At 44.0% G+C, this 25,392-nt stretch overlaps 2 protein-coding genes across 4 annotated transcripts in view; both read right to left on the bottom strand.

Annotated features, from left to right (window-relative positions):
• The window catches only part of LOC121394823 (protein Pat-like), a 63,373-nt gene extending 41,912 nt beyond the window's left edge, over window positions 1-21,461 (bottom strand). The window contains exon 1 of the mRNA XM_041566956.1: window positions 20,797-21,461. The gene's annotated coding sequence lies outside the window, so the exon portion shown is untranslated. The remainder of the gene's footprint in view (window positions 1-20,796) is intronic.
• LOC108719545 lies at window positions 9,618-21,711 on the bottom strand. Of its 3 annotated transcripts, none has more exons than XM_041566962.1 (8): window positions 21,569-21,711; window positions 18,890-18,992; window positions 18,544-18,651; window positions 15,958-16,053; window positions 13,457-13,615; window positions 12,382-12,544; window positions 10,354-10,494; window positions 9,618-10,271 (listed from the first exon to the last, which is right to left on the bottom strand). In XM_041566962.1, the coding sequence occupies exons 2-8, from the start codon at window positions 18,981-18,983 to the stop codon at window positions 9,830-9,832; spliced, it is 1,203 nt and encodes a 400-aa protein (XP_041422896.1). In that variant the 5' UTR covers window positions 18,984-18,992; window positions 21,569-21,711; the 3' UTR covers window positions 9,618-9,829. The 3 variants fall into 3 exon arrangements, with proteins under 3 accessions (XP_041422896.1, XP_018123956.1, XP_041422895.1); XM_018268467.2 differs by lacking the exon at window positions 21,569-21,711 and adding an exon at window positions 21,481-21,540; XM_041566961.1 differs by lacking the exon at window positions 21,569-21,711 and adding an exon at window positions 21,481-21,540 and having other exon boundaries at window positions 12,385-12,544.
• Window positions 21,712-25,392: the final 3,681 nt, after the last annotated feature.

Here is a 25,392-nt window from a genome sequence, read left to right as displayed (position 1 = left end):
CCTGGGGCCGGTGAGTAACGTTTGTGTAGGACACATGTGGTTACACAGAGCTCAGCTTTGCTGGAGGGACAGGAGGGGTTAAACCCCAGCAGGAGGTTCTGCCCTACAGACATAATTCCCAGTAGAATTCTTTACTCACCCCTGTCTCTTCCTTACTCCCAGCTTTACTCACCGCTGTCTCTTCCTTACTCCCAGCTTTACTCACCCCTGTTTCTTCCTTACTCCCAGCTTTACTCACCCCTGTCTCTTCGTTACTCCCAGCTTTACTCATCCCTGTCTCTTCCTTACTCCCAGCTTTACTCACCCCTGTCTCTTCCTTACTCCCAGCTTTACTCACCGCTGTCTCTTCCTTACTCCCAGCTTTACTCACCCCTGTTTCTTCCTTACTCCCAGCTTTACTCACCGCTGTCTCTTCCTTACTCCCAGCTTCACTCACCCCTGTTTCTTCCTTACTCCCAGCTTTACTCACCGCTGTCTCTTCCTTACTCCCAGCTTTACTCACCGCTGTCTCTTCCTTACTCCCATCTTTACTCACCCCTGTCTCTTCGTTACTCCCAGCTTTACTCACCCCTGTCTCTTCCTTAATCCCAGCTTTACTCACCCCTGTCTCTTCCTTACTCCCAGCTTTACTCACCCCTGCCTCTTCCTTACTCCCAGCTTTACTCACCCCTGTCTCTTCCTTACTCCCAGCTTTACTCACCCCTGTCTATTCCTTACTCCCAGCTTTACTCACCCCTGTCTCTTCCTTACTCCCAGCTTTACTCACCCCTCTCTCTTCCTTACTCCCAGCTTTACTCACCCCTGTCTCTTCCTTACTCCCAGCTTTACTCACCCCTGTCTATTCCTTACTCCCAGCTTTACTCACCCCTGTCTCTTCCTTACTCCCAGCTTTACTTGCCCCTCTCTCTTCCTTACTCCCAGCTTTACTCACCCCTGTCTCTTCCTTACTCCCAGCTTTACTCACCCCTGTCTCTTCCTTACTCCCAGCTTTACTTGCCCCACTCTCTTCCTTACTCCCAGCTTTACTCACCATTGTCTCTTCCTTACTCCCGGCTTTACTCGCCCCTGTCTCTTCCTTACTCCCAGCTTTACTCACCCCTGTCTCTTCCTTACTCCCAGCTTTACTCACCCCTGTCTCTTCCTTACTCCCAGCTTTACTTGCCCCACTCTCTTCCTTACTCCCAGCTTTACTCACCATTGTCTCTTCCTTACTCCCGGCTTTACTCGCCCCTGTCTCTTCCTTACTCCCAGCTTTACTCACCCCTGTCTCTTCCTTACTCCCAGTTTTACTCACCCCTGTCTCTTCCTTACTCCCAGCTTTACTCACCCCTGTCTCTTCCTTACTGGCAGCTTTACTCACCCCTGTCTCTTCTATACTGGCAGCTTTACTCACCCCTGTCTCATCCTTACTCCCAGCTTTACTCACCCCTGTCTCTTCCTTACTCCCAGCTTTACTCACCCCTGTCTCTTCCTTACTCCCAGCTTTACTCACCCCTGTCTCTTCCTTACTCCCAGCTTTACTCACCCCTGTCTCTTCCTTACTCCCAGCTTTACTCACCCCTGTCTCTTCCTTACTCCCAGCTTTACTCACCCCTGTCTCTTCCTTACTCCCAGTTTTACTCACCCCTGTCTCTTCCTTACTCCCAGCTTTACTCACCCCTGTCTCTTCCTTACTGGCAGCTTTACTCACCCCTGTCTCTTCCTTACTGGCAGCTTTACTCACCCCTGTCTCATCCTTACTCCCAGCTTTACTCACCCCTGTCTCTTCCTTACTCCCAGCTTTACTCACCCCTGTCTCTTCCTTACTGGCAGCTTTACTCACCCCTGTCTCTTCCTTACTCCCAGCTTTACTCACCCCTGTCTCTTCCTTACTCCCAGCTTTACTCACCCCTGTCTCTTCCTTACTCCCAGCTTTACTCACCCCTGTCTCTTCCTTACTGGCAGCTTTACTCACCCCTGTCTCTTCCTTACTCCCAGCTTTACTCACCCCTGTCTCTTCCTTACTCCCAGCTTTACTCACCCCTGTCTCTTCCTTACTCCCAGCTTTACTCACCCCTGTCTCTTCCTTACTGGCAGCTTCCCCATTGGCTGAATCAGAAATATTACAGATAAAGATAAAGGAGGAAGAAGTGGACTTGGAAGATGATCAGAACCAAATAGTTTCAGCTACTGCAGAGGGTAAGTAGCCAGGGACTGTGTCAGTCATGAGTCCAGGGATTTTGCAGCAGTGCCACTAAGTGTCATCACCCCAGTTTAGAGCATTATTTTGATTGTTTTGGAGCAGAATATTCTTTAGTTCTATAGGATATGTTCCCATATTCAGCACAAAGATAATGGGGCTTATTTATAAACACTGTGTATATTAGCACCTGGGCAGTAACCCATAGCAACCTGTCACTGATTAGCTTTTTTCAACCAGCTGCAAGTTGGACACTGAAACGAATTATCTGACTGGTTGCCATGGTTACTATCCAAGCGCAAATTACTGTTAATAAATAAGCCCCAATATGTTTATTAAAATAAATCAGGCATATTTATGAGATCTTTCCTTTTTTGTAGGAAATGGCCTCAATGATGAAAGGAATTTGGAATACGGAAGTGATGGGGGGTGGCGCCAGAGACCCCCAGTGGCAGGAGGCGGGGACTGCTCAGATACAGAGGCGGAGCCTATACAGGGCACTAGGGTATTTCTGGCTCAGCCCAAAGCTCTGACAGCCGGTGACTCGAGCACAAGACAAGACGACTGCTCTGGGTCGGGTTTTATCTGTAATAAATGTGGCCAATGTTTCTCTGTGAATGACGCTCTTCTCACGCACCTCTGTACCCAGACAGCCAATGAGAATTCTCCCGGCCCGCACAAGAAAAAGCAGCCGGAGGCCAAACCCTTTACCTGTCCCGTGTGCGGCAAGAAATACAACAGTAAAAATGGTTTCCGAGCCCATAAACTGGTTCACACGGGGGAGAAGTCTTTCACTTGTTCTCAGTGTGGGAAAAGCTTCTACCAAAAGATGAGCCTGGCCATTCACGAGTGGCTTCACACGGGGGAGAAACCCTTCACCTGCACCGACTGCGGCAAGACATTCTCACTAAAGAGCCACCTTCGCAGCCACCTGAAAGTTCACACGACGGAGAAGCAGTTTTCGTGTAAAGAATGCGGGAAAGGTTTCTCGCACCGGTTCAGCCTCGCGTCCCACGTCAGGGTCCACACGGGGGAGAAACCCTTCAGCTGCTTAGAATGTGGCAAAAGCTTTACGCACAAGTTCAGCCTTTCTTTGCACGAGAGAACTCACACTGGGGACAAAGTCTTCACTTGCACTGAATGCGGCAAAACCTTCTTCCAAAATAACAAACTCTTGCGCCATCAAATGACTCACACGGGGGAGAAACCCTTCACTTGCACCGAGTGCGGGAAAAGCTTCTCCCGGAAGATCAGCCTCTTGTCACACGAGAGGATTCACACGGGGGAGAAACCCTATACCTGCGCTGTCTGTGGGAAAAGCTTCACTCACAGGGCCACGCTCTCCATTCATGAGAAGATTCACTCTGGGGACAGACCCTTCACATGTACGGAATGTGGCAAAAGCTTTTATCAGAGGAGCAGACTTCTCATCCACCAGATGACTCACACCGGGGAGAAACCCTATACCTGCACCGAGTGTGGGAGGGGCTTCACCCAAAAGGGCAACCTCCGCACTCACCAGAAGGTTCACGAGGAGAAGCGATACCGATGTGTAGAATGTGGGGAAGGTTTCTCTTCCAAGATCAGTTTTAGGAAGCACAAAAAACTCCACTCAGTATAGAGACTGGAGAGGGTGCAAGTTCCACAACTGTCATTTCCATGAAGCTATTGGCCAACAGGCAGTTGCAGAAATGGTCTCAGTAAGAAGAGAAGTATAATAAAACTTGAACGAGGGTCTCCAAAAAGTAAACCCTCAGCACGGGGAGCACATAGACCGGAAAATATTGTGGAGCAGGCGCTCAAAATGGAGGCGATCTTCCAGCAGGTATTTCAAGCAAAGTAAAAAGATTGATTGTGTCCGCAGCCTTACGCGTTTCATGCTACAAACACTTAGTCACAGGCACAGGCTGAGGACACAATAAATCTTTTTTACTTTGCTTCAAATACCTGCTGGAAGATTGACTTCATTTTGAGCGCCTGCTCCACAGTAATAACAGAGACTGACGGCTCCTAGATTCAGCCTATCAGACAGCAAGATCAGCAATGAGAAATATTGGCACTTCCTGTTCAGGGAAATCCATGCTTCCTGCTCTAAGGCCAGAAACCAGTTGTGTGATATCCAGCAGTAGTGCAACTACAAGTCTACAACCACTACCCCATCAACCCTCTCTCTCCTCAGTTTAGAATATTAGTGTAATGTTATTCCAGCTAAAAGAGATGAGTCCACAATCTCTTCCTGCTCCGGGGCTGTTCTCTTCCACGTGGTCACGGGAGCAGGGCTTGGAATTGACTGAAAATCCAAAAGGGGATTTTGGGCCAGAAAAAAAGCAGTTTGATAGAGCAAGAGTTCTCCAAGTGCCCGAAGCTCCATCATATACTGTTTTACATTATACCCATTGTATCTGCCCTCCCCCTGACAATGGGGTATCAGCTTTTTTAGTAATTTGCCCCCAGGGATTGTCGATTGTTCCTTGGCTGTTCTCTTTCCCTTGTTCAGGCAGGGAGTGAATAAGAAGCCTCTCAGCTGCTCCCCTGTCTCACTGCAGTGACAAGGTCCCACCCCCTGTCTGGCCATAGGGAAGAGAACAGCCCAGGGAAGTGCAGAGAACAATGTAAGTAAGATTGTGCAAGGCTAATGCAAAAGGCACAAGATGTACCCCAGTTATGCATTTCTATACGTGTATATGTCATTTATTATCACCCACGGCTCATTTACTGTCCCTGATCAGCTGTGGATACACCTGTACTGCCACTAATAAATACTTGCACCTTACTATTTAAAGGAGACTTATTGTGTTAAGAAAAGAATGTGCCAGTGCTTTATACTCCTCTATATATAGAAGGAATGTGCTGAGAAAAGTTGTGGTTTGAATTGCTTCATTGAATATTTCCCCCAAACACTACTAGCCCCGCCCATCTGTTCCACTTGCTGCTCCCTGAATTCCCAGGCTGTGCCCTCAGCTCACTGCACTGTAGGACAGGAACCAATCAGCAGCTAGCAGGACCTGATAGGGAACTGAAGCCTGTCTGTGCTTGTGTGACTGCAGGGCTGTGATTGGCTGTCCCCCTCCTACTGTGCTTCTGGCAGGGACACGCCCACCCCTCATTGGAAACACAGACAGGGACCAGAGAACATCTATAGGGAGCTCCAATGTTTTTAATAATAATAATTAATAGCCCAAAGTGAAAGCTGCAGATATGATTAATTATTACAAGATTAGATCTCATGTCTCCTAACCAGTTGCTTCTCTCTGTATTGCTCAGTATAATAAGAATGAATGATGGAGGCCTTTGCCTAATGCATTTATATTAGGGATGCACCAAATCCACTATTTTGGATTCGGCCGAACCCTCGCATCCTTCGTGAAAGATTTGACCTGAATATCGAACCCAATCCTAATTTGCATATGTAAATTATGGGTGGGAAGAGGAAAACATTTTTACTTCCTTGTTTTGTGACACGATCTCCCTGCTCCTAATTTGCATATGTAAATTTGAATTCGGTTCAACCAGGCAGAAGGATTCAGCCAAATCCTGCTGAAAAAGGCCCAATGCTGCCCGAATCCCAAATTCGGTGCATCCCTAATTTATATAATCATGGAATCTGTATATAATTAATTATATAGTGAATAAAGTAGCCCCTCTTGTAAAATATAAGGATATTAGAAGTTACCGAGGAGTTTCATGATCATATAAAAGTACGAGGCTGAAGGCTGAGTTATACAGGTCATGGAACTCTGAGGTAACTTCTAATATCCTCATATTTTGCAACAAGGGTAATTTATTTATTATAATACACAAGTTTTAGTGAGTCGTTACGGGGCTCCCCCTGCTGTTCATAAGTATGATTGTTTCCCTGCAGAGCAGTTAGGGACCGTCTGACAATTCCTATCCACAGCAGTAAATGAAGGGAGAATTTCACTGCATACAGTCAGGTTTCTTATAAAAACGGTACACATTTTTTAAAAAGTATATTGGAGATAGGTTTCTTTTTTATTAAAGAAAGTAAAAATTGGATTTTTTTTACTTTACATGTCCTTTAATGTGAGATCAGCACCCCGATATTAGCACCCGCTAATGAAAGAGGAGTCCAAGTATTAACCCTGTGATTGTCCCGCCCAGTAGTCCTCACTTGGTTCTATTTTGTTTTATCCTGATGAGCAGATCATGTGACTCCTAGTCAGGGCCTCTTTACTACAACTCCCTGCACCCTAGTTCTATTAGTTGAAAGACTTCTGGGAATGACTTGTGCAACTTCAGGAACACCGTTGTTGAGCTTTGTCCATGAAGCAGAGAAGACCCCGAGCTACACAGAGACAGTCCAGCAGTTTGTACAGATCACGTATAGACCTCGGCTCTGGACTGGGAGTCAAGATAGACCCCGATATTCCAAGTACACAGAGGCCCAAACACCCCCCACCAGCCCAATAAAAACTATGGGATCTTACATCCCCCCAATAAATAGTGACTGCTGGTAATGGGCAAATTTGTCCAATTTTTCCTTGGCCAAACAATTCACACATTTCCCGTGAAATTCGCGAAAAGCCAATGTTGAGACCCGCATTAAAGCCAATGGGCGTCCAAATATAGTTGATGCGCAACAGTTTTGACATGAGCAGCTATTCCATCACGCGTCCATATTTTTTGATGCCGGCAAATTATCAGCGCAGTTTTGTGAATTTATTAGTCGAACCCACAGATAGTACCGGTATGGGATCCGTTATCCAGAAAGCTCTGAATTACAGAAAGGCTGTCTCCCATAGACTCAATTTTATCCAAATTTTTAAAACTGATTTCCTTTTTCTGTGTAATAATAAAACAGTCGCTTGTACTTGATCCCAACTAAGATATAATTAATCCTTATTGGAGGTAAAACCAGCCTATTGGCTTTATTTAATGTTTATATGATTTTCTAGTAGACAAGGTATGAAGATCCAAATTACAGAAAAATCAGTTATCTGGAAAACCTCGGTTCCTGAGCATTCTGGATAACAGATCCCCTACCTGTATGATGCAGAGACGTACGACTGATTTTATTTGCAGACTATTCCTGTCTCTAGTTTTGATATTTGTTTCCTCCCAGAACACAGATTGGGGGTAGAGCCCAAATAAAGATCAATTTGGAAAACGTTGTGTCGCAGCTGTAAAGTCTCAAACCTCCAACACGTCATTAAATAACTGCCGGATATTAAATCCACTCAAACGTGTGAAGCTTTAGAATTGGGGCAAATATCACAAAAACATCCAAAATATAAAAATATCTCAAAATTCTTCCCATAAATAGAATTCTCATGAATAAATAATAATAATAATTAATTCTTCCCATAAATAGAATCCTCATGAATAATAATAATAATAATTAATTCTTCCCATAAATAGAATTCTCATGAATAAATAATAATAATTAATTAATTCTTCCCATAAATAGAATTCTCATGAATAAATAATAATAATTCTTCCCATAATAGAATTCTCATGAATAAATAATAATTAATTCTTCCCATAAATAGAATTCTCATGAATAAATAATAATTAATTCTTCCCATAAATAGAATTCTCATGAATAAATAATAATTAATTCTTCCCATAAATAGAATTCTCATGAATAAATAATAATTAATTCTTCCCATAAATAGAATTCTCATGAATAGATAATAATAATTAATTCTTCCCATAAATAGAATTCTCATGAATAAATAATAATTAATTCTTCCCATAAATAGAATTCTCATGAATAAATAATAATAATTAATTCTTCCCATAAATAGAATTCTCATGAATAAATAATAATTAATTCTTCCCATAAATAGAATTCTCATGAATAAATAATAATAATAATTAATTAATTTTTCCCATAAATAGAATTCTCATGAATAAATAATAATAATAATTCACGGTCGCTGTACAACAGGACAGACTGAAGGACTGTAAGAAACAACGGAATATTTATTATTAAAACTAAACTATAAAAATGTACATAAATATAGAAATATGTAAGTTTATAACTATTAAAAGGGATGTCAAAACTTAGTTGTTTTTTTTTTGTGCTCCGTGAAAGAAAATAGACCGTACAGTGTATAACTTTGTATTTGTTCATCCCTCGCTGCACTGTTGGTTCCGACTGTTGAAGCCAGCTCCCGCAACTTCCATGTTTCTTCACGTCTGTTACATTGTTCCAATAGTCAGAACCAGCAGCAGAAATTACCTTTCAAACAGGGATGCGCTGAATCCAGGATTCCGTTTGGGATTCAGCCTTTTTCAGCAGGATTCTCATTTGTCCAAACCAAATCGTGAATTTTAAAATCACGACTTTTCGTCCCACCAACAAGGAAATTGTCATATTTTTCCCAACGTGCTCAGTGCCTGGTATTAGGGTTCGGATTTGGTTTGGGATTCGGCCGAAGCTCTCATGAAAGAATTGGGATTCAGCCAAATCCCAGAAATGGTGCGTCACTACTTTAAAATCAACGAAAATGTCTTAAAGGATAAGTAAACCTTTAAAATAAGTGAATGTAAAATGAATGAGGGGACTATTCTAAGCACTTTTGTCATTTACATTCATTATTTATTTTGCTTTAATTCCAAGATATTAAGGGATACACGTACTGTTAATATGAATGAATTGTGTTACAACAGCGCCACCTGCTGGTCAGTTTCCCACCAGTCTGACCAGCAAGTAGTCAAGGAAGTTGTCAGGAGAAAGAAAGAGGCTGATGTTCTTCTGCTTAGGAATAAAATCAGAAACCTTTCTCACATCTTTCCTAAGCAGAAGAACATCAGCCTCTTTCTTTCTCCTGACAACTTCCTTGACTACTTGCTGGTCAGACTGGTGGGAAACTGACCAGCAGGTGGCGCTGTTGTAACACAATTCATTCATATTAACAGCACATGTATCCCTTAATATCTTGGAATTAAAATAAATAATGAATGTAAAAAACAAAAGTGCTTAGAATAGTCCCCTCATTCATTTTACATTCACTTATTTTAAAGGTTTACTTATCCTTTAATTCATATAGCTTCAAATGATATTTTCTTTCATTATATGCACAAAATAAATTCTTATGTTTTTGGGTTAACATTCCCTTTAAAGGGGTGGTTTGCCTTTAAAGTAACTTTTAGTATGTTGCAGAATACTATGTAGAAAACGTTTCTATTGGTTTTCATTATTTATTTTTTTTATATAGTTTTATAGTTATTTGCCTTTTTCTTCTGACTCTTTCCAGCTTTTAAATGGGGGTCGCTGACCCCATCTAAAAAACGAATGCTCTGTAAGGCTACAAATGTATTTTTATAGTTACTTTTTATTCCTCATCTTTCTATTCAGGCCTCTCCTATTCATATTCCAGTCTCTTATTCAAATCAGTGCATGGCTGCTAGGGGAATTTGGGCCTTAGAAACCAAATGCTGAAACTGCAAACTGGAGAGCTGCTGAATATAAAGCTAAATAACCCAAAAACCACAAGTAATAAAAAATGGAAACCAATTGTAAATGGTCTCAGAATATCCCTCTCTACATCATACGAACAGTTAATTTAAAGGCGAACAACCCCTTTAAGGAGAGCAGTGAGGAGTCCATACTGAGCAGGTCAGTAAAAGATTGGCTGCCACGTCACATGGGTTTGAAAGAGCCAATCACAGAAGGCCTGGGCCTTAGATGTGGTGGGTGAAGCTGGAGGAATAAGAGTGTGGATAGCGATGGGGTGTAGGCCTCGGCTGGAGGTGAGGAATATATTTATTAATCACTTGCACCACTTCCGCTTGCATGAGAGGTCGCTGCCCCTCGGGAATCATCAACACGGATGGAATGAGCCCCCTAAAAAACAGAAACTCCGGCAGATGTTCATGAGGATGGGGGGTCTTTGCAGCCTCCCTGCCAGCGATGGTATTGACCAGTGTGTGGAACATGTCCTTCACCTCCCCGGGGGTTATCTCTGCTTCTTCTTTCTTCCTCTTTGGGGCTGGGGCGGATGTGCCTCTGGCCTCTGTCCGCGGGGGAGTCGCGCAGTTGGGCGACATGTGAACGCTGCTCGCGTCTGACCTCTCTCCGGGCAAGTTCTCCTCCTCTTGGGTCACTTCAGAATTCCCACATGAGCTGCAGAAGGAACAGAATTACTTGCAATGAACGTGAGAATAAACAGTAACGTCATCGATTGGCCTTTAGCAGCGAGGCTGACCTGATAGGGAACTGAAGCCTGTCTGTGCTTGTGTCACTGCAGGGCTGTGATTGGCTGTCCCCTCCTACTGGGCTTCTGCCAGGGATACGCCCACCCCTCATTTCAAACACTGTCAGCTTGCGCCCCCAAACATCGCCTGATCTGTCACCAAAATAAAAGCATGGATGGTGTTTAGCAAGTGAGGGAATCCAGAGATATGGGAGCTCATAGTACATCCAGGGACTGGTCCCACTGCTCCTCGGAGGCAAAGTGGAAAGGGTTAAGCAGGTTATATATAGACTTAAAGGAGAAGTAAAGCTACTGAAGCAGTTTATTGCCAATAGATTAGAGACAATAGTACAAACTATAACACTATATTTATTCTGTAGAATAAGTAACTGCTCTAGAATCTCTCTCTGTTTGTTTAAGATAGCAGCTGCCATATTTCTCTCTTTTTATAGACTTCCCAGTAATACAAGGGGACAGGTGTGTTCTGATGGACTTTATATTAATATTTAAAGAAATGAATTGGACTGGGAACCACTTACAAATATATGTTTGTTTTTAACATTGCTATGTTGGGAGGTCAGGCTTAATTTCCCCTTTGCAGTGACCTTAACTTCCCAATTTACCTGCACCCTATCACGGTATGGGGGTGGGGCTAAAAGGATTTATGTACCTGATGTAATATGAGCACAAACTAACAATTCATAAAGAGCCACACTAGCTCAAAACATGTTGTGTTAAAATAAACCTTGCAGCACAGTATCTGCGGTTTCCGAGCCTGTTTTCCACATACATCTGGATTTTATTTGATTGACATACAATTCATTTGGGACAGAAGTAGTGGAGCGGACACTCTACTTGCTACTGCTGCAAATTGATTTATTTTCATACAGCTGCCATATTAGCTTGGTGTGACATCACTTCCTGCCGGAGTCTCTCCCTGCTCACTCATAGCTCTGGGCTCAGATTACAGGAGGAAGAGAGGAACAAACTGAGCATGCTCAAGCCCTAGCCCTGGAGGTTTAAGCTGAAAACAGGAAGTCTGATACAGAAGCCCATGAGTACACAATAGAATGAAAGAAATGTGCTGTTTCTTTTGACAGAGGACTCAGAGCAGCATTACTTTGAGGGTTACTGGTGTATTTATATAGACCTTTCTGATAAAGCTTACTTACTTTTAGCCTTTCCTTCTCCTTTAAGGTTGAACTTGACGGACGGGTGTCTTTTTTCAGCCTAACTTACTATGTAACTATGTTACTTATTATGTTACTATGTTACTTACTATGTTAGTATGTTACTTACTATGGTACTTACTATGTTACTTACTATGTTACTATGCTACTTACTAATTACTGTTACTTACTATGTTACTAATTATGTTACTGTTACTTACTATGTTACTATGTTACTTACTATTTTACTAATTATGTTACTGTTACCTACTATGCTACTTTGTTACTTATTATGGTACTATGTTACTAATTATGTTACTATGTTACTTACTATGCTACTGTGTTACTTATTATGTTACTATGTTACTTACTATGTTACTAATTATGTTACTATGTTACTTGCTTTGTTACTTACTATGTAACTATGTTACTAATTATGTTACTATGTTACTTGCTATGTTACATATTATGTCACTATGTAACCTTTAGGAGTGGAAATGCCGCAGCTGATTGAGAACCCCTCAAACAAGGATATTTTTGATATATTTGATGCTCTCAACTCTATTAACAAACTTGTGCCCCCAAACTAATAGAGGATGGAGAGAGGTGTGTAAGTAAATGAAGGTGCAGTGTTCAGCAGTCTCCTGGGCTGGAGCATTGTGTGAAGAAGAAGAGCAGCAGCAGCAGACAATCGAGAAGTAACTAGAATCTCTAGGGGCGCAACCTCCAGTGATTGTACCTTTGCTTGCTCTTAAAGCAACAGATACATGAGAGGAAAGCAAAGTGCAGTGTGTGGTTAGGGAGCAGTGCCAAGGTCATACACAACAAACAGAAAGAGGAGTGAGTGTGAAATGCAGGGGCTCCTACTTACGACCTTTTAGCAAAGCAGGGATTAAGGAATGTCAGCATATCTGCATAAATGTATTTCTTCCTCTTGGGCTGAGAGGAACCACCGCGCCCCTCGTTTCTCTGTCTCTTCAGCTCCCTGCGGTAACAGTCCTTTATGTGCTTCCATTTCAGCTGGATTTCCTTCGCTGAGGGGGCAAAGAAGTCACAAAAATGTAAAGTCGTTTTATATTGCAAAACCAAAGCAGGCATGGGATCTCTTATCTGGAAAGCTCTGACTTAAAGGGATACGGTCATGGGAAAACACATCAGTTAATAGAGCTGCTCCAGCAGAATTCTGCACTGAAATCCATTTCTCAAAAGAGCAAACAGATTTTTATATTCAATTTTGAAATCTGACATGGGGCTAGACATTTTGTCAATTTCCCAGCTGCCCCTGGTCATGTGACTTGTGCTCTGATAAACTTCAATCACTCTTTACTGCTGCACTGCAAGTTGGAGTGATATCACCCCCCTCCCTTTCCCCCCCAGCAGCCAAACAACAGAACAATGGGAAGGTAACCAGATAGCAGCTCCCTAACACAAGATAACAGCTGCCTGGTAGATCTAAGAACAACACTCAATAGTAAAATCCAGGTCCCACTGAGACACATTCAGTTACATTGAGTAGGAGAAACAACAGCCTGCCAGAAAGCAGTTCCATTTTAAAGTGCTGGCTCTTTCTGAAATCACATGACCAGGCAAAATGACCTGAGATGCACCTACACACCAATATTACAACTAAATACACTTGCTGGTTCAGGAATGACATTTTATATTGTACAGTGAATTATTTGCAGTGTAAACAGTGTCATTTAGAAATAAAATGACACCATAAAAATCATGACCGAATCCCTTTAAAAGGTGGCCAGGTCCCAACCATTCTGGAGGATAAATCCCATACCTGACTAACAAATTTAAATTGGGGAGATGTCACAGACCAACTTTTACAACAAAGCACAATAAATGACTCCCATATAACGTTAGTCACTTTGGTGCTCGTCTCCTCTTACAAACAAAGTAACAATAAATCTCAGCCGTGCATCACACATTTTACTTACCCTTTATATTCTTTTCTTGATCAGTGAGGTTCTCCCATCGATCTATAAGATTTGCTGCCACCTCATCCCACAGTTTTCTCCTGGTGTACTTGTTATGATAAGCTGGTGATTCAGTCATATACAGACCTGGCCTCTCCTCCACAAGATCAATCAGACGATCTGGGCAGAGAAATGCCAAAACTGCCACTTAGGAAAAAAGTTACGGCATTTACTGGAGGATTTGCAGCAGCACGACTACAAGAAACCTGGAGTGACTCACAATGTTCCAAGGCGATCATCTTTGTATGTCTTTGTATTGTCTGTGATTTCCCATAGAATAATCAGATCTAAAAGTGGGTCTTTATACAAAGAATAACATCTTTCTATAGGTTAACAGGAGACCCCTAAACTCCAGCCCCGTGTTACTGACCCACAGACACAAGCAGTGAGACCCCTAAACTCCAGTGTTACTGACCCACAGACACAAGCAGTGAGACCCCTAAACTCCAGTGTTACTGACCCACAGACACAAGCAGTGAGACCCCCAAACTCCAGTGTTACTGACCCACAGACACAAGCAGTGAGACCCCTAAACTCCAGTGTTACTGAGCCACAGACACAAGCAGTGAGACCCCTAAACTCCAGTGTTACTGACCCACAGACACAAGCAGTGAGACCCCTAAACTCCAGTGTTACTGACCCACAGACACAAGCAGTGAGACCCCTAAACTCCAGTGTTACTGACCCACAGACACAAGCAGTGAGACCCCTAAACTCCAGTGTTACTGAGCCACAGACACAAGCAGTGAGACCCCTAAACTCCAGTGTTACTGAGCCACAGACACAAGCAGTGAGACCCCTAAACTCCAGTGTTACTGAGCCACAGCCACAAGCAGTGAGACCCCTAAACTCCAGTGTTACTGAGCCACAGCCACAAGCAGTGAGACCCCTAAACTCCAGTGTTACTGACCCACAGACACAAGCAGTGAGACCCCTAAACTCCAGTGTTACTGACCCACAGACACAAGCAGTGAGACCCCTAAACTCCAGTGTTACTGACCCACAGACACAAGCAGTGAGACCCCTAAACTCCAGTGTTACTGACCCACAGACACAAGCAGTGAGACCCCTAAACTCCAGTGTTACTGACCCCACAGACACAAGCAGTGAGACCCCTAAACTCCAGTGTTACTGACCCACAGACACAAGCAGTGAGACCCCTAAACTCCAGTGTTACTGACCCACAGACACAAGCAGTGAGACCCCTAAACTCCAGTGTTACTGACCCACAGACACAAGCAGTGAGACCCCTAAACTCCAGTGTTACTGAGCCACAGACACAAGCAGTGAGACCCCTAAACTCCAGTGTTACTGACCCACAGACACAAGCAGTGAGACCCCTAAACTCCAGTGTTACTGACCCACAGACACAAGCAGTGAGACCCCTAAACTCCAGTGTTACTGACCCACAGACACAAGCAGTGAGACCCCTAAACTCCAGTGTTACTGAGCCACAGACACAAGCAGTGAGACCCCTAAACTCCAGTGTTACTGAGCCACAGACACAAGCAGTGAGACCCCTAAACTCCAGTGTTACTGAGCCACAGCCACAAGCAGTGAGACCCCTAAACTCCAGTGTTACTGACCCACAGACACAAGCAGTGAGACCCCTAAACTCCAGTGTTACTGACCCACAGACACAAGCAGTGAGACCCCTAAACTCCAGTGTTACTGACCCACAGACACAAGCAGTGAGACCCCTAAACTCCAGTGTTACTGACCCACAGACACAAGCAGTGAGACCCCTAAACTCCAGTGTTACTGAGCCACAGACACAAGCAGTGAGACCCCTAAACTCCAGTGTTACTGAGCCACAGACAACAAGCAGTGAGACCCCTAAACTCCAGTGTTACTGACCCACAGACACAAGCAGTGAGACCCCTAAACTCCAGTGTTACTGACCCACAGACACAAGCAGTGAGACCCCTCAACTCCAGTGTTACTGACCCACAGACACAAGCAGTGAGACCCCTAAACTCCAGTGTTACTGACCCACAGACACAAGCAGTGAGACCCCTAAACTCCAGTGTTACTGACCCAGACACAAGCAGTGAGACCCCTAAACTCCAGTGTTACTGACCCACAGACACAAGCAGTGAGACCCCTAAACTCCAGTGTTACTGACCCACAGACACAAGCAGTGAGACCCCTAAACTCCAGTGTTACTGAGCCACAGACACAAGCAGTGAGACCCCTCAACTCCAGTGTTACTGACCCACAGACACAAGCAGTGAGACCCCTAAACTCCAGTGTTACTGACCCAGACACAAGCAGTGAGACCCCTAAACTCCAGTGTTACTGACCCACAGACACAAGCAGTGAGACCCCTAAACTCCAGTGTTACTGAGCCACAGACACAAGCAGTGAGACCCCTAAACTCCAGTGTTACTGACCCACAGACACAAGCAGTGAGACCCCTAAACTCCAGGCCAGTGTTGCAGACAGAATCTGGGGGTACTTACAGGAATCAGTAAGCATAGCTGTAGTGCTTTTCATTCGGGGAAGAGAAGAGTCTCTCTTTGTTGTCTGTGATATTTTCATTTGTCCAACTGAGGAGCCTGCCAATAAATGTCACACAAGATTAGTTAGTGAAGAAAGAAAAGTATTAGAATAAAGGAGAGATTTGCAATTTCCGATAGAGTAAATCATGGGATCAGTAATCAATGTTAATTGCTTTAATGTAGCTTTTTATCCTTACATGGGGGAAACGATTTCCTGGTACTCAGCTGACTATTTCTATTTCCTGTCAGGCAACCAATAGAAGACTATATTGCACTAGGGCCGGGATTCCAGACATACAAATATCAATAATTCAAACGCAGAGTCTGTGTCTGAAGGGACAGAACAGGATCAAATATTGTATATCTGAATAGTTCATTGACTACACTGCTGTAAAGATTGTCTGTGGCTGGCGTATCAATGAGAATGGAAGACATTGGGGTAAACTTGCCACGTAGGCCCAGCTGGGCCAGGAATCTTGGCTGATTGTGGGTATTTATATCACAGTTGTGCAGGACAGGAGCATCGGCAAATGAGCAAGAAGAGAAGAGGCAGTTCCTTGTCACCTCTTTTGATTTTATCCTATTTGTGCCGTTGGCTATAGGATGTGACTATCTGTGTTTGGCCAGTTGTACAGTATCTGTCAATAAATTAGAGACTTGACTGACGTATAGAAATAGATAATGAAGAGCTGCCACATACCACACCACATACTTATGACTAAGTGTCCCTAAAGCTTGAAACGCGTAAGGCTTTGCTCTGATGTTTTTTGCTCAATAAATACTTTTTACAACTTCAACTTACGGAGTGTGGTCTGGTATGTGTCAGCCATTCATTATCTATTTCTATATTATTTGCCTCCCTGAGCTGAAGGTCTGGGGCTTTTTTCTGGGTATAATAACCCCTTAACCTGCTGCACTCGACACTCAATGCTTTTCTAGAAGCCACTTGACTGATGTATGGGCAACTTGAGCTGAAGCAATGCAAAATAACCATTGTATTTATACACTATATAGACACATGAATTGTCAACCTCTACTCTAACCTGAGGAGATATATATATATATATATATGATATATTTGACAAAAGCCATGAATGTCTTGTAAATTATATCCTTATAAACGGTGAGTAGTGATGTCATCAGTTATAAACGGTGAGTAGTGATGTCATCAGTTATAAACGGTGACTATTAATGTCATCAGTTGTAAACGGTGACTAGTGATGTCATCAGTTATAAACGGTGACTAGTGATGTCATTAGTCATAAAGGGTGAGTAGTGATGTCATCAGTTATAAACGGTGAGTAGTGATGTCATTAGTCATAAACGGTGAGCAGTGATGTCATTAGTCATAAAGGGTGAGTAGTGACATCATCAGTTAAAAACAGTGAGTAGTGATGTCATTAGTCATAAACGGTGAGTAGTGATGTCATTAGTCATAAACGGTGAGTAGTGATGTTATTAGTCATAAAGGGTGAGTAGTGATGTCATCAGTTATAAACGTGAGTAGTGATGTCATCAGTTATAAACGGTGAGTAGTGATGTCATCAGTTATAAACGGTGAGTAGTGATGTCATCAGTTATAAACGGATGATATCATTTTTGACACACGACTCACTAAAACCTGCATATTATACTAAATAAAGTACCCCATCAGCCTTGTCTTTTTATTTGGTCATGGAACTGCTCTGTGAATATCTTTATATCAGGGGTCACGTTATTCACTATACATTGTATTATATTTAGCGTGTTTATTAAAAAAGGATCCCAGTATGTCATTAAGTGATAAGTCTGCAGCGGGTTCCTGTACACGGCATTTCAGATGGAATGAAATAAAGGGAGGCTGTTGGCTCACTGTGGCTGCTCATGTGCCAGGGATATAGTGAGACTGTAACTCTCTATTGCTGAATACAGAGGTGCAAGGAATTCCTTGTTAAAGGGGTGAGTCACCTTTCAGTATGTAATAGAATGACTAATTCTAAGCAACTTTCTAATTGGCCTTCATTTTTTATAGTTTTTGAAATATTTGCCTTCTTCTGACTCTTTCCAGCTTTCAAATGGGGGTCATTTGAAAAACAAATGCTCTGTAAGGCTACACATTTATAGTTATCGCTACTTTTTATTACTCCTCTTTCTATTCAGACCTCTCCTATTCATATTCCAGTCTCTTATTCAAATCAATGCATGGTTGCTAGGGGAATTGGGACCCTAGCAACCAGATTGCTGAAATTACAAACTGGAGAGCTGCTGAATAAAAAGCTAAATAACTCAAAACCCACAAATAATAAAAAAAAAAGAAAACTAATTGCAAATGGTGTCAGAATATCCCTCTCTACATCATACGAAGAGTCAATTTAAAGGTACATAACCCCTTTAAAGTGCAAGTACATAAATGTGTAAGTTCAACCCCAGCCCAGCGCCCAACTCTGAACAATGGAGGTGACAATATGGACCCCAGTTCCAGATCTGCATTCCAACAATGAAGTATCAGTGACTACAGACACACATAGATATAGATTCATGTCACACACGGATTCCCTGGCTACTTACTCCCATTAATCAGTGGGACTGACGAGTTTTCCATGGGATTCTGATGATCTTCAGAGTCCAGTTCTTCTTTCTCTATTTTTATCTGTAATATTTGTGGCTCTGGGGATCCTACAACACAGTGTTATGTAAAGTCAGGTTACTAATCCGTACAGCCCAGTAACATGAATTTATTAGTAGTATCCACGGCTTTCCACATGATATAGTTACTTGAAGCTTCGGAAAAGCCTCTGTATTTGGTTAGAAACTGACGCCTGCAGCAAAGGGTAGAGATGGGCACGAGTACTGGAAATACAGTTCAGCACAACTTGAAGCAATGAGATCCCTGAACTCCAGAAAATCTACTCACCAGTCACTGGAGCCGCATTCTCTTCCATCTTTAACAGCGGCAGGAGATTGTGAGCCCGGGGCACAGCTCCTAATGTGGCACTGGGGAACGGCATCTCTAACACCTGCCCAAAAAGGAATGAATATCTGACAGTTTGTACAATACACACAATTAGTGGCCCATGTGTCTGTACTACTATACACAATCGTATGCAATCTAATGTCTTATACCTGAGATACAGCTCCACTTATTCTTATTGTGGCACAGAGGTGTGTCTATTACACCCCATTCTTTTCAGGGGAGAGTGTTAGTAACCTCTGGTTTGAAGCTCCAGCGACGGTTTTACAGTAAATCAACCCCATAATACAGATACTTTTTGTGATATTTATTTATAATTTATGGTAATGTGTCCCCTCTGTATAAACTCTACAATATACATTAGTATTCACCCCAGTCCCACAGTCTCCCCTCTCAGGGGCGCTGCAACAATGCGGCAAGTTGAGAAACTCGCCTCAGGCAGCAGCGCCCCCTGGTTGCCAGGGGCGGCAAAAATGCCATTCCTGGTAACTAACAGCCGAATTTCCGTTTTTCAACCCAGAAATTCAGCTCTTCTAGTGCAGAGAGCGCAATTGCAATCTCTGCACATGGACTGACCCCCCCCCCGACCCCGTCAAGTGTGATGTGGACCGCCCCTGACCCCCTCCGGCGCTGAAAAGGTGAGTGACGTGGGGAGGGGGGGGGGGCAAAAGGAAGGCTGCCTCAGGTGACAAAATGTCCAGGACTGCCCCTGTCCCCACTCTATCAGTCCCTGCAGCAGGATTAACCCCCAGTCTCCCCTCTCTATCAGTCCCTGCAGCAGGATTAACCCCCAGTCTCCCCTCTCTATCAGTCCCTGCAGCAGGATTAACCCCCAGTCTCCCCTCTCTATCAGTCCCTACAGCAGGATTAAGCCCCAGTCTCTCCTCTCTATCAGTCCCTGCAGCAGCAGATTAACCCCCCAGTCTCCCCTCTCTATCAGTCCCTGCAGCAGGATTAACCCCCAGTCTCCCTCTCTATCAGTCCTGCAGCAGGATTAACCCCCAGTCTCCCCCTCTCTATCAGTCCCTGCAGCAGGATTAAACCCCCAGTCTCCCCTCTCTATCAGTCCCTGCAGCAGGATTAACCCCCAGTCTCCCCTCTCTATCAGTCCCTGCAGCAGGATTAACCCCCAGTCTCCCCTCTCTATCAGTCCCTGCAGCAGGATTAACCCCCAGTCTCCCCTCTCTATCAGTCCCTGCAGCAGGATTAACCCCAGTCTCCCCCTCTCTATCAGTCCCTGCAGCAGGATTAACCCCCAGTCTCCCCTCTCTATCAGTCCCTGCAGCAGGATTAACCCCCAGTCTCCCCTCTCTATCAGTCCCTGCAGCAGGATTAACCCCCAGTCTCCCCTCTCTATCAGTCCCTGCAGCAGGATTAACCCCCAGTCCTCCCCTCTCTATCAGTCCCTGCAGCAGGATTAAGCCCCAGTCTCCCCTCTCTATCAGTCCCTGCAGCAGGATTAACCCCCAGTCTCCCCTCTCTATCAGTCCCTGCAGCAGGATTAAGCCCCAGTCTCCCCTCTCTATCAGTCCCTGCAGCAGGATTAACCCCCAGTCCCCCCTCTCTATCAGTCCCTGCAGCAGGATTAACCCCCAGTCTCCCTCTCTATCAGTCCTGCAGCAGGATTAACCCCCAGTCTCCCCTCTCTATCAGTCCCTGCAGCAGGATTAACCCCCAGTCTCCCCTCTCTATCAGTCCCTGCAGCAGGATTAACCCCCAGTCTCCCCTCTCTATCAGTCCCTGCAGCAGGATTAACCCCCAGTCTCCCCTCTCTATCAGTCCCTGCAGCAGGATTAAGCCCCAGTCCCACAGACAGTACAGGAGGAGGAGGAGGAGGGAAAATGACTTACCCAGTAGATGAGGCTGGAGATGTGAGTACAGGGGATGGGAATGTCAGGGACACAGGAGAAGAGGGTTGCAGGGAGTTACAGGGAGTTACAGGACACAATAACCAGTCGGTTCCTCAGTGAGTATCAAAGTCTCCCGGTTCTCTGCAGACTGGGTATAAAAAGCCTATAGAAGGCGCATAAATGTGAGACGAAGAAAACAAACAGGGAGAGAAATGTCTATAGATCGCTACAAACATGGAAATGTTGAAGCAGGAAGTAAGGAGGAGGAGCCGGAAGTCCCCTTTCACTTAGCCGGAAAGAGAGTGACTCGCACTGAGTTGTAGGACAGACAGAAAAGAAACGACACTGTCATTTGTCATGTTTATCATACGCCCGAGTTGTGGTTCGACCGAGCGCTAAAGACAAATAAATCAGGTTGTGTTTCACAGGACAGCAACGGATGAAGGGAGCGCGGCCATTTTCTTGGTGGGCAGCTTATACCTCTAGCACTTGTCTGTGTGTTGCGTCACTGAGCAGGTGCACGTGAGCCCGACACCAGTTTACCCTTTTTCCTGCCCACACCTCCCTCCGTCTTACTTCCATCTCCCTTCACTCATTGCTCGGTATTTGTACCGCGCAGTGATCTTATTACAGGGGTATTTGTGTAGCAGCGCTGACGTGTGTGTCACGTGATGCTTCCCTCACCGCCATGCTGATGTGTGTGTCACGTGATGCTTCCCTCACAGCCATGGTAACGTCTGGCTCCGCTCTTTACTCAGCGGCACATAATTACCTGGTGTTCCCGACAAGCTGGAGATGCTGCACGGGGCGGGGCTAATGGCAGCTATTCACTCTTCTCAGGTGACATCATGGTTGTCATACAAACTGATTGGTTGGAGGGTGCTGGATAGGGAGCAGTGTGATTGGTTGGAGGGTGCTGGACAGGGAGCAGTGTGATTGGTTGGAGGGTGCTGGACAGGGAGCAGTGTGATTGGTTGGAGGGTGCTGGATAGGGAGCAGTGTGCTTGGTTGGAGGGTGTTGGACAGGGAGCAGTGCGATTGGTTGGAGGGTGCTGGACAGGGAGCAGTGTGATTGGTTGGAGGGTGCTGGATAGGGAGCAGTGTGCTTGGTTGGAGGGTGCTGGATAGGGAGCAGTGTGCTTGGTTGGAGGGTGCTGGACAGGGAGCAGTGCGATTGGTTGGAGGGTGCTGGATAGGGAGCAGTGTGATTGGTTGGAGGGTGCTGGATAGGGAGCAGTGTGATTGGTTGGAGGGTGCTGGATAGGGAGCAGTGTGCTTGGTTGGAGGGTGCTGGACAGGGAGCAGTGTGATTGGCTGGAGAGTGACAGGGAAGCAGAGATGCCAGGCTTTATCATACAGTTGGTTTGTATTAAATGGGAGGTTCACCTGTAAATTCAATTTTAGTAAGTGTTCTGTTTGGGTAGCAGAGGATGAGTAGAGTATAACAGAGCTTTATTAGCAGACTCATGCAGCCATTACACAACAGTAACTTTCACTTTTAAGCTGTCAGGAAGTATGTCTAAGCACAGTATAAGTCTAAGCACAGTGACATCTACAGGCCATTTGTATGTTATAGAATGGCTAATTCTAAGCAACTTTTTAGTTGGTCTTCATTATTTATTTTTTATAATTTGGAACTATTTGCCTTCTTATTCTTTTTATTGCTACTTTTTATTACTCCTCTTTCTATTCAGGCCTCTCCTATTCATATTCCAGTCTCTTATTCATATTAGTCATGGTTGCTAAGGGTGAAAATTCCCCTAGTAACCATGCATTGATTTGAATAGTAGACTGGAATATGAATAGGAGAGGCCTGAATAGAAAGAGGAGAAATAAAAAGTAACAATAACAATACATTTGTAGCCTTACAGAGCATTTGTTTTTTACATGGGGTCAGTGACCCCCTATTTGGAAGCTGGAAAGAGTCAGAAGAAGAAGAAGGCAAATAATTAAACTATAAAAAATTGAAAATGAAGACCAACTGAAAAGGTGCTTAGAATTAGCCATTCTATAACATACTAAACTGTAGCTTGAATGGAAGCTGAATGGTCATTTATTAGCAACCTTTCAATTGGTCTACTTTTTTATTATTTACCTTCTTCATAATCTTTCCAATAGGGGACCCTGTAGCCTCTGTGAGGATAAAACATCATACCTCCCAACTGTCCCGTTTTTAGAAGGACAGTCCCGCTTTTGACAGCTCAACCTGCAGTCCCTCATTTGTACGGGAATGTCCCATTTTTCTCTGCACTGAACAGCCAGAAAAAGAAACAAAGTCTCTAACTCAATTGGCTTTTGGCAGAGAGCCACAGCTGCAGATAAGACACTTTTGTAACAATTTTGAGACAAGCAAATAAGTAATTGTAACAATATAAGATAACAGGTCCCTTGGGAGAAGTTAGACTCACAGCTTAAAGGGCAATTCATCTTCATTAGCAAAACTGAAATAACTGGAAAAAGAAAACAGAAATATGTTCAAACTTTCATAACCTGCCAAATTTTGTAAAATGAACATGGTAATTAGTGGGTGTGCCCACAAAAATGGGCGTGGTTAAGAATATTTTGCCGCGATACGTGCAGCAAATTTTTTGCCCCTCTTTTTATTTCCAAAATGTTGGGAGATATGTACAATGTTATTGTTAATTGCTATTACAGCTCCTCTCTCCTATTTATATTGCATTCTCTCATTCTCACCACTGGCTTGTTGCTAGGGTAACGTGGATCCTAGTAACCATATATCTGCTGGAGAGCTGCTCAAACAAACACCATAGCAAATTGTCTCAAATATCACTCTCTACTTCATAGGGATGCATCATATCCACTATATGGGATTTAGCCAAATACTTCATGAAAGATTCAGCCGAATACTGAACCGAATAGGAATCCTAATTTGCATATGCAAATTAGGGTCAGGAAGGGAAAAAGTGGAAAAAAACGTTCTTTACTTCTTTGTTTTGTGACAAAAAATTACATGATTTCCCTTCCCAGCTAGGGTTGCCACCTCCAGGGTTTTCAGGAGGCCAAATTAGGAAATCCGGACAGGGCTTTAAAGTGAATGGTGCAGTGATCAGCCAATCGGCGATCGCCACATCACCAGACCCGCCCCCAACACCATCAGACCCACCCCCAACACCATCAAGGCCGTCTTGTCTGTCATTCAACAAAAGGTGGCAACCCTATTCCCACCCCTAATTTACATATGCTAATTCCGATTCAGTTTGGCCAGGCACAAGAATTCGGCCGAATCCTGCTGAAAAAGGCCGAATCCCAAACCGAATTCTGGATTTGGTGCATCCCTAACTAAAAGTCCATTTAAAGGTGAACAATCCATTTAAAGGGGAAGCATCATTCATAAAAACATCCATTAAAACTACAGTGGAAGCCGAGTTGTTTGTTTCCACAATTTCTTTCCCCTATAGATATAGATATATATAATATAAATACGTTTCTGAGTGTGTGTCTGTTTCCTATATACTGTAACGGTAGTGCGCTGTAAACTGCTCATCAGCCAATCAGAGCAGGGTAAATCTGTCAGTGGGTCACAGCATTAGGAAGAAAGTTGCAGAACTAATAGTTGTTCCCTATTAGAGACTCACACTTACCCCCAAGCTGAGCAACAATTCCCCAAAATAAAGAGATACAAATAACTGTTGCACTTGACTGAACGCCTATAAGAAAACACTTGCTCAATATATAACGAACCATAGATATAAATATAAAAGGACAAGTCTCTCCATCACAGAATGTCCTAACTGTCGGCTATGTGACATTTAGTGGTGGCCCAGTCTGTGCAAGGAAGAGCTCACTCACTGTACTGAAGACTTGCTATTCAGTGTTAATAAATCCCGGGAGCTACGGATTCCAGATTAGGGCTCAGTTTTGGGTTTTATTTACACCCCAAAGGCCAGTGCTTGTTGGACATTTTCAGCTTATGCCCCCCACGGAGGTTCAGCCACGAGTCCCCATTTTACACGGTTACAGAAATAGGGAAATATCACTGATTTAGCCACAGTTCCAGATAAAAGCTTTGGATTGGTGGATCACTATTGGTATTAAAAATACCAAAAAAAAAAAGAAAGTTGTTGGTCACTTCAGAGGCTTCTACCCAATGTGAATCTTCTGGGGTCACGTCAGAGGCTTCTCCCCAATGTGGATCTTCTGGGGTCACGTCAGAGGCTTCTCCCCAATGTGAATCTTCTGGGGTCACGTCAGAGGCTTCTCCCCAATGTGGATCTTCTGGAGTCACGTCAGAGGCTTCTCCCCAATGTGGATCTTCTGGGGTCACGTCAGAGGCTTCTCCCCAATGTGAATCTTCTGGTGTCACGTCAGAGGCTTCTCCCCAATGTGGATCTTTTGGGTTCACGTCAGAGGCTGCTCCCCAATGTGGATCTTCTGCGGTGACATCATGTAGAGTCCTTCGCGGGTCCATTTTTTGGAACCCGTACCTGCAATCCGCAACCCGGACCTGCAACCTGCATTCTTACCCACTTGGGCCCGCTACCTGGCCCGCAAGTACCTTATACGCAACCCGGACCCGCCACTTGCTGACCAATAAGAATCAGGAAGTGCTGTCATTGTAAACCGGAAGTGACATCA

This window comes from Xenopus laevis, chromosome 6L (assembly GCF_017654675.1).
Source record: "Xenopus laevis strain J_2021 chromosome 6L, Xenopus_laevis_v10.1, whole genome shotgun sequence".
In the NCBI taxonomy this organism is placed as follows: Eukaryota; Metazoa; Chordata; class Amphibia; order Anura; family Pipidae; genus Xenopus; species Xenopus laevis.
The sequence above is the reverse complement of the archived record's forward strand: the minus strand, read 5'-3'. Positions and strand labels throughout refer to the sequence as shown.

What these genes read in the sequence shown, in the direction of transcription:
- LOC108719545 (XM_018268467.2), bottom strand. Translation starts at nt 21,525, where the DNA reads ATGGCTGTGAGGGAAGCATCACGTGACACACACATCAGCATGGCG. An exon ending in ACACACACATCAGCATGGCG is followed by an intron (nt 18,993 to 21,480) that starts GTGAGGGAAGCA and finishes CTTTTTGGGCAG; the next exon opens with GTGTTAGAGATGCCGTTCCC. An exon ending in AGGCTTCAGTTCCCTATCAG is followed by an intron (nt 10,272 to 10,353) that starts GTCAGCCTCGCT and finishes TTCCTTCTGCAG; the next exon opens with CTCATGTGGGAATTCTGAAG.